Source organism: Triticum aestivum, chromosome 4A, assembly GCF_018294505.1.
Source record: "Triticum aestivum cultivar Chinese Spring chromosome 4A, IWGSC CS RefSeq v2.1, whole genome shotgun sequence".
NCBI classification, from domain to species: Eukaryota; Viridiplantae; Streptophyta; class Magnoliopsida; order Poales; family Poaceae; genus Triticum; species Triticum aestivum.
In genome coordinates this window covers 582,944,227-582,956,610 of record NC_057803.1, presented here as the reverse complement: position 1 = coordinate 582,956,610, position 12,384 = coordinate 582,944,227, and the positions used below count along the sequence as shown (strand labels likewise).

The following is a 12,384-nucleotide window of genomic DNA, read 5'->3' as shown; positions in this document are numbered from 1 at the left end:
GATCTCTTTATTGTTTCTTCTTCGTTGCAACCTGATTTTCTAATGGGTTAATCGGATTCATGCCACTTTGCGGGATTTTCTTTTGTAAGGATCGTCCCCATCATAGGTACCTATAACGATCTTAATCTTAAATGTCACCTTTGAGTTTCTAGATATGTTTCACCCCAATTGACTGTTCGTATTCATCATATTGGCATACATGCATTGACTGAGGAAGACCCAAACGGGTGGAGGCTCCACCTAAACACATCGGGTTCTTGGTTTAGATGATGCGCAAACATTTCACTAATTGAGTCCACCTAAAGCTAACATTTAGCAGTGCAATGATCACGACATCGGCCACTGTTGTGTGCTGTGTTTGGGTGCCGCTATTAACTCTCATCACACCTTTCCTAAAGGGAGAGTCATTAAGTATCATCCTAACTCAAACGGTGCAAGGTTTCCAAATTGTTCTCTCGGTTCTTGTTAATGTGTTCATGTGTTTGTATTCAGTTAATGTTCACTCTGAATGTCAACACCCCGTCAAAACCTACACTAAGTTTATTCTTTGAGGTCGTCTGCCTCCCTGCTTTCTGTGCTCTCAAGTTCTCCTTCACCATTCTTGTGCGCTCACTCGGTCACAAACTCACGGCAGTGGAAAGTGCAACGACCATGCCTTCTCGTGGATGCCATCCAAGAGATCAGCGAGCGGTCATTGCCACTCATTAGAATTTCCGAATGAATTAGCAAGGAGAATACAGAGCTAAAAGGAATAGAACCATTGGCACAATAAAAGAGGTTTACCAAGCATACAACTTGAATGTACAGCGATCAACGTCATCAACAGTAGCTCAACCCCTGTACGCTGATGGCGCAGGTGAAGAACAGGTTGATCACATGATGACTGTTTTCACGGGTTGACACTTACCTTACGCGGAGTACGTACAAATGACAATAACAATAATGAAAAGTATGTATATGGCCTCAACAGCAAACACAGCTCACAGCATTCCCAAAGACAAAAACCCAACAACAATACAGTCACAGCAGAAGAGGGCAACTACAACGATATAGAATCGTAATGCCTGAGTGCCTACCTCGCAAATAACCTTGCCTATTGTGCCTGCTCGGGTACAGGCGCAACATCAGTGGCCTCCTCAGACGGCTTGCCTGGGTCCTCGTTGATCGCCTCATTGACGCCGAGCACTTCATCCATCAGGTCGTCTTCCGCGGCCATGTCGTCCACGTCCACATCATCATCCTCGTCATTGCCACCGTCGGGGATCCGCCGAGCCTTTGGGCCATGCTCCGCCCTGTGCGTGTCAAGCTCCTTGTCCATTTCCTGCATGTTAGCAGGCACGTTCCCCCTCCGAGCATTCCGGGCATTCTGAATCCTTTCCAGCTGCCTCTCAACATTAGACAGATACTGCTCCTCAACTTGCTTTTGGAACTGGGTCAGCTCCGTTCTGCGTACAGATTTCCATTCTTCAAATACCTGCAATGATTGATGGGAGTTAGGTTCGTCTGGATTGACCGATCCAGAAGACAACTGGCGATTTCAAAGAATATAAATAATTTTGTCGTGTAAGATTGAAGGTGGCCCCAGGAAAACATGCAAACAGATGCTGGAAAATAGGACTGTTATGATTTATGTGATGTTCTCAATCCATTTTTTGCATTTGGCAAAAAAAAAAATACTTGCAAGTAATAGGTAAGGTCACCATGAGCCACCATGTTCCTTCACCTCGGACATCAAAAGAAATCACAAAGCTGCTCCTGAACAAAGTGAATTCTCACATGTGCAAATGATGAACTGAAGCTTAAACACGCCAGAAAGTTCCCCAGTAAATTTTCGAATTCATGGCATGATGATGAACTACAGCATAATTTTGCAGCAGTGCCGTTATGGGTGACTTCATACTCAATCTTTTTGTGCAATGTAATTAACATTATCAAGAAAATATAATACAAAGGTAAATACCACAACATCGTGTCTGTACTATCAAGACCAGCCACAAGCAAGTTATCATAGTTACCGCGAGTTGCCAGGTTCTTGAGTGAACAGGGAACTCTCACCAATTCAGAAAGGCGTTCGTACTTTTCTCTCCTCTGATAAATATTTCATAACAGAGTATTTTTCGCAACTCATTGATCTGCTTAGTATTCACCACAAAGCATACAGAGGCTGCACTCTAGTGGTTGACTGATAGATAGTCTAAAAGACACGAACAGCACAGCAGCAAAAGACGATGTTGAATCTATTGCTGCCATTTTCATTCCGTGCATAGCTGAGGTGTTTCAACTTCCAAGTACGTTGAATAGATATAAAGGGACAACTATAAAGGCAAATCATCCTTCAAACATGTGCAGATCATGCAGTTTGTTTATTTTTTATTCCTCGGATCATAAAGTTTTTTAGTACTAACTTATAAGAAAATACCTTTTCCTTGTTTTGCTCAACAATAACCGGATCATCAACTATTGGTTTAGCCGGCATGTAATAAATAGCTGGTTCAGCTTTTGTCCTGCAAATACAAATGGAATCAAACAAGAAACAAACATATATAGTATAATGAGTGGATATGGAAACCCCTATAGACATCAAACATCAAGATTTGCGTACAATCAGAAACGCATCTTCCCTCAATTTAATTGTCAATATGGATACTTTTGGACCAGGAATAAAAATAACCTGCAGCATGCACAAAATAAGAACAGACTCGTCAAAAAGCAAGCAGAATCCAACTATGCAAACAAGCAGCACAATGGAAGGAAAAGGGATAGTGATCATTTATCAAAGTCAAAGTGAAAAATGGAAAATGACATAAAGCAGTGAAGTTACCTTAAGAAACTGGACAGCTTTTTGTGATGCTCAGACCACTGAATGTACAATAGCTCCAACCTCTTTTCTTCTGCCTTAGCAGCTACTCGAGCACGGAGCGTCTAAATAAGAGCATCTCAGGTTAAATCATTTGGCATACAAACACAACCAAGTTAAATGAGTGAAATTAAAAAACAGATGCATGTCACAGAAAAGTGAGCGGGAGATTACCATATCACGCCTACGCTTCTCAGCTGCTTGCTCCCGTTCTTGCTGCCGCAATCTTTCACTGTCCTCACGAGCCTTTTGATCAGCCTACATTCAACCGATCATTTCAGTATTTCTTGACATCTTAGAGCTAATATTGAGAATACAAAAAAATGCAATATGATCATCTGCGAGGCATGTAAACTTCCAAGAGAAAACACTAAATTATGTTCCCTCAGAAAAGAAATACTGAACTCCTCAAAGTTGGAAAAGATCATTGATCTCCCTCAGCTCTTAAGTTCAGTTAAGAATAGTTCAAGAATTGCTAGAGTGGCAACTGACACCCATGCTACATATTTTATATCTATTCGGATCTTCTACCCACAGGTCCTTCCCCATGTTTGACAAATAAATGATGCAACCACACATGTAAGATAACCAAATAAGCAAACAGTACACAGGGGAAAAAACATCTGGACACAAGACAAGTAACAATAAACATTTAAGTAAAAAAAAACTTTGAAGTGACTAAGGGTTAATGTCAAGACCTCAAAAACCAACTGCAAGCCACCTGAGTTAATTTCCATTACTGTAATACCAGCCTAGAGGCTTCCATATAGGGCCTGGCCCATAGGCACACCAGGCAATTTTCAATATGAGAACCAAATAAGAGAATAACAATTTATTTAGCTCATAGCACCCTGTGTATTATTTGAGTGGCTAATGATTAACAAAATGTATAAATATAGATAAGTACCTTCTGCTGAGCCTCTGATCTACGCATAAAAGCCTCTGAGTTGGAAAGTTTTTTGTTCTCCTGCTGAAATTTCTGCATTGGCAAGCATGAGGAAGAATCAGATAAACTGAAATATTCACAAAGGTGAACACAATGGATTGTGAAAAAACAGTTGTGTTCCTCTAAATTGGACTGATCACATTCACATAATGAAGCATATTCAACACAATGAGGCATGCATAATACAAGTCAAACTCCCTCGGCACCAAGTTACTCACGGTCTAGACCTCTCTTGGTGTCTGATTTGACTTGAAGAGTTCATTCATAATAGTTAATTATGAAATTGTGTTTCCATTAAATGTATGATAGCTATGCTTGTTAACTTTAGCCAGCAGACAAACTAGTGCTTATTGACCATATAGCTTGCAAACAAAGCATTTGCTATTATTAGTGCAATAGTGACATGACATTAACACTGTGTTTGCAGAAATCAGGTAACATAGCTTCACATCGGGCCTCTAAAAAACTTTACTACACCTATAGGTAAGACATCAAATCCTCAATGACTGCCCTGAAACCTCACCCACAAGTGATCTAGAAGTTTATTCAGCAGATTTCTTTTCTTTATTCAGTAAGGTCACTCGTGATTTTTGTGTATCTGAGAGTAGGTGCAACGAACTTGGTGGTAAAGTTGAAAACTGGGGGTGCAATACAAAAGTTCCTGCAGAGCAAATTGCATATGGCGATTTTCAACAAACACAAAATGACAAGCTTACGATACAGTTTCATTGAAATTGAAGCTGTAGAGTGTGCTGGTAAAGCAATGAAGAAAAAATGTTGGAGTAACTCCTTTTGAAAAACAATGAACAAATTTCACATGTTTAAGGAAAAGCTGTAAGCAGGCAATGTTATTGTAAGTACTGGAAATTCCAAAATATTTTAGAGCAATGAAGTTCAGCATTCTGGAAATATAAACCAGAGTACCAGACAAAGCAAGTATGGGAAATCAATTAAAAGGGTATTGAAGATTTAATGGTGTTCAGTACTAATAACTTGAATACTTTGTATGAATCAAACAGAAATTAGTTATAACTGCACCACCCGTAACACAACACCTATCTGAGGAATGAGGAATTTAATGTTCTCCAAGAGATTTGAATATAAAGGAGTATGGAAATTGGTTATAAACTATGCAGTCAAATAGAGCCATGTCCAACCTAGTAAACAAAACAAGGAATGATCTATTTACCAGACCAGTTAATAAATTGCCAATGGTTATGGGGTAATAGAAATGAGGATTTGATGTTGGAAGACCACAAACTGATTGAGAGAATTGCTAAGTTGATGAAAGAAGCAAGAACCCCTCTGTAGCCAAATTGGCAAAATATTTTCTGCTTGATGCCAAAAGTTGCAGGACAAAATAAAACCTTGAGGATTCAAAAATTCACTTGCCGTTTGTACTTCAACTAAATTAGTATATTCTTACCGAACGGCAGGTTAATATACCATGTTCGATTACACAATACCCAATCCAAAGCAATCAAGAAATACTGAAACAAGAAGGAATTATCACAATTTCTAAGCACGTGGATCGTCTCATTATACGTCAGATGAACTTGTTACCTCTAGCGTGCCAACAAGAAGCTTCCCCAGCATTCTCTTGTTCCTCCTCACCAAGCTCTGATCCTCTTCCTTGGGAGCCGGCCTCGGGAGAGGCTCTGGCAGCTGATTATCAAGCTCCTGCAACCAAATAATACCAATATAAGCGATCTCCCGAAAACAGCATGTGGAACCCATCCACAAGCACACACGCACACTATCTCCTCCAAAATCCCATTCCCCTTACTCACCCTCCTGGATACCCACTGGCTCCCATCCCTCCTGAACCCACCATTACTGGCTCCCCTCCTCTCACCACCTTGAGCAGCATTTGGTCCATCCTCACGCCCCTCCGCCGCCGCATCATCCCCATTAGTTCCAGGGCCATCCACCTCCGTGCATCACGCCAAACACAGAGAAGACGTTAGGGTATTTGACAAACCAACAAAACACAACAGGATTGACGAACACAAAAATAAAAACGAGGGCTCGTACTTTAACCACGGCAGAAAGAAGCCGGCGCTTGGGCTCGGGCTGGTCCACCGGCTCCGGGGCCTGCATCAGAAACACGCGGGGAGAAAAATCACGCACAGAAACAGAGACAGGGACGAGAAGGAGACGCGAAGCGAGAGGCGCGCACGGGTCTGGCGAAGCCGCGGAGCGGGCGGGGGCCTCCGGGGCCGGGGCCGGGGCCGGTGGCGGGGGCGCCGCGTCGGAGGCCTCGGGGGTCGCGCAGGCGCTCGCTGATCTGCGGGAGGGGAGGAGAACACGGGGACAAGCAAACGGGTCAGGGGAGACGCCTCGATGGCCACGGAGGGGAAGTGAGAGGGTGGAGGGGCGGGGGGGAGGGACCTCGCGGTGCTGGCGCTGCAGCTCTTGGAGCTCGCGGCGGATCTCCTCGGCCGTCTTCTCCGCCGCGGCGGCCATCGGCGGCGGCGAAGGGGAGGGAGGGAGGGTTTGGCTGCTGCGCGAGGGAGGGAGGATGGGGCGGGCGGATGCGTTGTCGTTCGGGGGGCTTGGATGCCCTAGGATGCGGTGCGTGGATGCGAGTGGTCTCGGCCGTTGGATCTTTGGCGTGCCGTCTCCGTCGCGGTTGGGCCGTGGTCGCCTCGCCGGGTCGGTTGTTGCGGTCGGCTCAGATCAATACACTGGGTGCGAGTGCGACCAAACTTCTAAATTTTCAAAAAATGATGGATTTTATTAGCTCAAAATGCAGCATTAAGAAAATACAAACATGATAAGCATACATCCAGCCAACACCAATCCACATAAAAAACACGCCAGCAAATAGTAAAGTCATATAAGACCAAAGCTATGCATGGGCGGCGAGGAAAAAAAAAGTGATCAGCTCTGTGAACAGAAAACTATAGGAAAGACCATATTCGCGGCAACCGTCTCAAGACACCATATGAACATCGTGATTCTTCAACAGCAACGCCTTCAGAAAGGGAGCAACGCTGAAACGTTGTCGTCACTGGATCCAGCAGTCAACGCGGAATCTAGGTTTTCACCCTGAAGAAATTGTCCGAGCATATTCGAGCAATGCCTTCAACAAGGTAACGATGTATAACCATCGCCATTGCCAGAATTCAAATCAGGGCTTTCACCCCGGAGCTCGATACCGGGTACTTAAGAATCACCACTATCGACGTCATAAATGTGTTGTCGCCACCACTTTTCCACGACCCCGGTAGCACCCCAGCACCTACTGCGCCGCTGCACACCCATTCCTCTGCGTCAAGCCGGCATCCATAGTTTGCATCTCATCGCCGAAGTGAACTATCGGATCTGAAAAGATGAACTAGATCTTTCGATGTACACTGCCGCCGTGGAGCCACAAGAGGTCGCTGCACCATCACAGTTTGCAGCCACCATCTCTAGGCCGAACAAGATCTGGATCACCGTTACCGCCCGAGATACCGCGCACAGACGACGGGAGATCGAACCGCCATCTAGCAAGGCCTGGCCCAAGCGACGCCGGAGGACGCACGCATCGGCTGGACCAAGTCCACACGTCCTAGCGTGCCGACGCGTTGCATGCCGCCATGCCCAGCAGATCCAGGTTGCCGCCGCGAGCATAGGCCAGCAAGGAGCCAGCCCGAGGCACACTCAAGGAAAATGTACTTTGGTTCCAGGGTGTAATCCGATATGGAAAAAATATTATAGTAGTTTAAAAAGTCAAAAAAGTTTTGAAATTCTTTTTGAATAAACTTGATTTTCTTTCGCACTAGTATATAAATTTTCGCGAATATAGCCCATCGTTGACTTCGGGCCAAAAGAAATATTGCTATACACAAGACACTCTTCACACTATGTTGGCCTACAAATTTTTGTTGCCCTGAAATCAACGAGGGGTTTTCTTTTCGTGATCTTTTTACAAGTACAATGAAAGGTCAAGTTTACTTTTATATATATATATATATATATATATATATATATATATATATATATACTTTTTATTTAATTACTACTTTTCATATAGGGTGTACATACACCCATGGACCAAACGTCCGCATCTGATGTGTTTAATTATTTTTGTGCGGCGGCTCAGTCAAACGGTACGAAAAGTTATGGCAAAGCAACGATTTTTTAGCTTTTTCTAATCGTACAAAATAAAGATACAATCAAGCATCAATATCATATATGGATACTTGACATACAGTCACAACAAAGCAAAGCCTGGCATCCAGCCAAACATAGCAGCAAAGCATCCAGCTATAACAAAGGCATAGCATTGAAGCATCTTGGCCATAACAAAGCAAAGCTAAATTAGTGCTAAATCACTCTATGGCTCGCCATTAGCGACAAAATCCATTTCTAGCGAAACACGCATAGCGTTAGGGTGATGCCCCTCTAAACGATACAACCAACTATTTGAACTTTGAGTCTAATTATCTGAGATGTACAATTTGTTTATTAGTTTCTTCACGAATGACCGAAATCTCTATTGACTCAAACAGGGTTACATCTGCATAAATGAGAAAGATGTGGCAATACACTATAGAACCTAATGTAGTAAAACTTTTATCTGACTTATATATTAGATAAAAAGAACACCAGGTACATACATGTAAGAGCCCACACTACAAAAACAAGGACCACCTTGACCTTATTCGAATTCACATCGTGTTTTACAATGAATGATCTAGACCCCTCCATGCTTTGAGGCCAACTCTCAAATCAAAAGTTTGGGCATTGGATCAACCCAAAACCATTGAGAACTGGGTCATGTGAGCCCGATAGCATTAAGCAAGACCAACACTGATTCAGGAGACATCTCAATTTATGTAGGATTGAGCAAGGTGCACGCGGGGAGTTTGAAGACAGAGTTTAGCTCCGGCTTTGTTTCTTTTTTTGGTTGTTTTCATCTCCCGAGCAAGTTGCTGGGCATTCGAGGTGATTAAGGGGAACCCTTAGCGTTCCTACTTGCCCTTGGTGTTGTTGGTGACAATTTAGGGTTCCCTTGCACTAAGGTGTGGAGGTGAAAGCGGTCTTGGGCCTTCAATCTATAAAGGTAAAGGATTGTGTTAGGATTTATAGAAGGAAACAAGTTGATGATACTTGAATCTAACAAAAGAATAAATGTTTGATCTAGCAATCGATGATATGGAGGAAAATGGTGAGGATCTAAAAATTCTAGCAATATGCTCCACATTCAGGCTATAAATTTGCGTGAAGGTCAGCCTAGAAGCACGTGAAAGGATTGTCATTTTGATCAAGTGGTGAGAATATGTTGTAGAAGGTTTTGAGGCCCAGCAAGATGTTTAGAGGGTGATGAAAGGGATGCCATGGGCAGTGGGGAGTCTACCGTCATTTTTTTCTTTCCTGTTGCATCTTTCCCATTTGGAGAAGGTATGGTAAATTATTATTGCGCCCTGTTCTTTCTTCCGTGATTTTTCTTACACTTATTTATTCATGGTACATAATGTGGATATTTGGTTGATGCATTGTACATAAAACATGTGTGATATTAGATTCAAGGGGATATTGATTCGTGAAGAACGTATTTCAGATTATGTATGAGACAAGAATTAGGTACTATATACTTCGTGTGAAATTTAAATTTCAAAAGGTTATCCTATATCTTTCTTTCAGGGAAAGTGGTCCTATCTATGGTTGTATGTGTTAGCAGCTGACTAGTAGAGGGAAAAACCGGCAAAATGTGTCATATGAGCACGGGGGTACTGGAGCACGTTTTTGGGAAGCTCAAAAAAGGGGGTTTTAATGGCTTGAAATTTCTAATTTTTGTGTACATGCACGTATAGAAATGCAGTATAATGGGCCAAAATTTGACAAATATACATGCTTGCATGTGAGAGATTAAAAAAAGACAAATACATGCAAGTTTGGGGCTTGTTTTTAACTGCATCTGGCCGACTATTTTCTTTTGTGTGCAGCGTACAATACAGCATATTATTGACCGAAATTTCAAAGGTACTTAGACCACATGCACGCATATTTATGTAAAAAAAATCAAAACAAAATCAAAACTTTTAAGGAATTGTTTGGTGGTCAAAAAAGGTGCTCCAATGCCCCCATGTTCCAAAAGTTCGCTTTAGAAAAACCGGCTGCTTATTATGATACAGTAACCTTTGGTTGTCCATCGCTTGCAAAAAAAAGACCTTAGGTTATTCATGATCTCGCATGAACCAGTCAGCTGAAAAATTACCACTAGGCCAAATTTCACACGAATAAAATCACATGAATCGTGTGGGAAAAAACTAACTAAAAATGCTTCCATGCCTTGTAGGATCTGAGCTGTTGAATAAACCCGTCGATGCACCTCTCGTGGCATGCGCCGTCGACCACGATCTCCTGCATCTTCTTGGCGTTGGCCACGAAGGCCCTCCCGCCATCTTCCTCCACGGCGACGGCCCGCACCATCGCCGCGACGTCTTCTCGGGTGAATGATCCATCGCCTCCGTTTCTCGGCACCTGCACCTGACCTTCCTCCCCTCCACGAGCCGCGTGTTGGGCCCCTGGTCGCTAGAGATGGGCATCATGATCAGCGGATGCCCGAACAGCAGCCCCTCGATGATTGAGTTGACTCAAACAGGGTTACATCTGCATGAATGAGAAAGATGTGGCAATACACTGCGGAACCTAGTGTAGTAAGAAAGAAGTTTTCTTTTATTTGGCTTATATATTAGATAAAGATAACATCGGTTACACACATGTAAGAGCCCACACTGGGCAAAAGCAAGGACCACCTTGACCTTATTCACATCATGTGTACAATGAATGATCTAGACCCCTTTGTGCTTTGAGGCCAACTCTCAAATCAAAAGTTCGGACATTGGATCAACCTAAAACTGTCAATAATCGGGCATGTGAGCCAGATAGCATTGAGCAAGACCAACACTGATTTGGGAGACATCTCAAATTATGTAGGATTGAGCAGGGTGCACGCAAGGAGTTTGAAGATAGAGTTTAGCTCGAGGTTTGTTTCCTTTTTTTGGTTGTTCTCATCTCCCGAGCAAGTTGTTGGGCATTCGAGGCGATTAAGGGGAGCCCTTAGCATTCCTACCCTCCCTTGGGGTTGTTGGTGACAATTTAGGGTTCCCTTGCACTAAGGTGTGGAGATGAAACCGGTCTTGAGCCTTCCGATCTATAAAGGTAAAGGATGTGATTGGATTTATAGAAGGAAACAAGTTGATGATACCTGAATCTAACAAAAGAATAAAATTTTGATCTAGCAATCAATGGTATGGAGGAAAAAGATGAGCATCTAAAAATTCTAGCAATATGCTCCACATTCAGGCTATAAGTTTGCCTGAAGGTCAGCCTAGAAGGACATGATAGGATTGTCATTTTGATCAAGTGGTGAGAATATGTTGTAGAAGGTTTTGAGGCTCAGCAAGATGTTTAGAGGGTGATGAAAGGGGCACCATGGGCAGTGGGGAGTCTAGCATCATTTTTTTCTTTCCTGTTGCATCTTTCCCATTTGGAGAAGCCATGGTAAATTATTATTGCTACCTATTATTTCTTCCGTGATTTTTCTTACACATTTATTCATGGTACACAATGTGGATATTTGGTTGATGCAATGTACATAAAATATGCATGATATTAGATTCATGGGGAATATTGATCCATGGAAAATGATATTCCAGATTATGTATGAGACAAGAATTAGGTACTATATACTTCGTGTGAAATTTCAAAATTCAAAAAGGTTATCCTATATCTTTCTTTTAGGGAAAGTGATCCTATCTATGGTTATATGTGTTAGTAGCTGACGAGTAGAGGGGAAAACCGGCAAAAGTGACATATGAGCACGGGTGTACTGGAGCATGTGTTTTGGAAGCTACAAAAAAGGGATTTTTATGGCTTGAATTTTTTTAATTTTTGTGTACATGCATGTATAGAAGTGCAGTATAACGGGCCAAAATTTCACCAATATACATGCTTGCATGTGAGAGATTAAAAAGGACAAATAGATGCAAATTGGGGCTTGTTTTTAATTGCTTTTGGGCCAAAATATTTTTTTTTGTGTGCAGCGTACAATACAACATATAATTGACCAAAATTCCAAAGGTACTTAGACCACATGCATGCGTATTTATGTAAAAAAATTCAAAGCTTTTAAGTACTCCCTCCATTCCAAAATAAATGTCTTAAGCTTAGTATAACTTTGTACTAAAGTTAATATAAAGTTGAGACACTTATTTTGAAATGAAGGGAGTACTTGTTTTGGGTGGTAAAAAAAAGGTGCTCCAAAGCCCCACGTTCCAAAATCCGCTTTGGAAAAAACGGCTGCTTATTACTCTCTCCGTTCTGAAATAGATGACTCAACTTTATATAAAGTTAGTACAAAGTTGTGTCATCTATTTTGGAACGGAGGGAGTACGATATAGTAACCTTAGGTTGTCCATCATTTGCCAAAAAAAATGACCTCAGGTTGTCCATTATCTGGCATGAACTAGTCAGCTAAAAAGTTAACGGTAGACCAAATTTCAGATGAAACCTATTAGTGCAAAAGCCCCATACAGAGCTAGAAAAGTTCATAAATGTCTCATGGGGAAAAACTAAAAAATTGCTT

The 12,384-nt window shown here is 42.3% G+C and overlaps 1 protein-coding gene across 1 annotated transcript; it reads right to left on the bottom strand.

The window, feature by feature from the left end:
• Positions 1-922: 922 nt before the first annotated feature.
• LOC123087161 (pinin) lies at positions 923-6,419 on the bottom strand. The gene is made up of 10 exons (XM_044509077.1): positions 6,195-6,419; positions 5,983-6,090; positions 5,838-5,897; positions 5,594-5,734; positions 5,367-5,483; positions 3,765-3,836; positions 3,032-3,115; positions 2,822-2,922; positions 2,420-2,504; positions 923-1,474 (listed from the first exon to the last, which is right to left on the bottom strand). The coding sequence occupies exons 1-10, from the start codon at positions 6,267-6,269 to the stop codon at positions 1,094-1,096; spliced, it is 1,224 nt and encodes a 407-aa protein (XP_044365012.1). The 5' UTR covers positions 6,270-6,419; the 3' UTR covers positions 923-1,093.
• Positions 6,420-12,384: the final 5,965 nt, after the last annotated feature.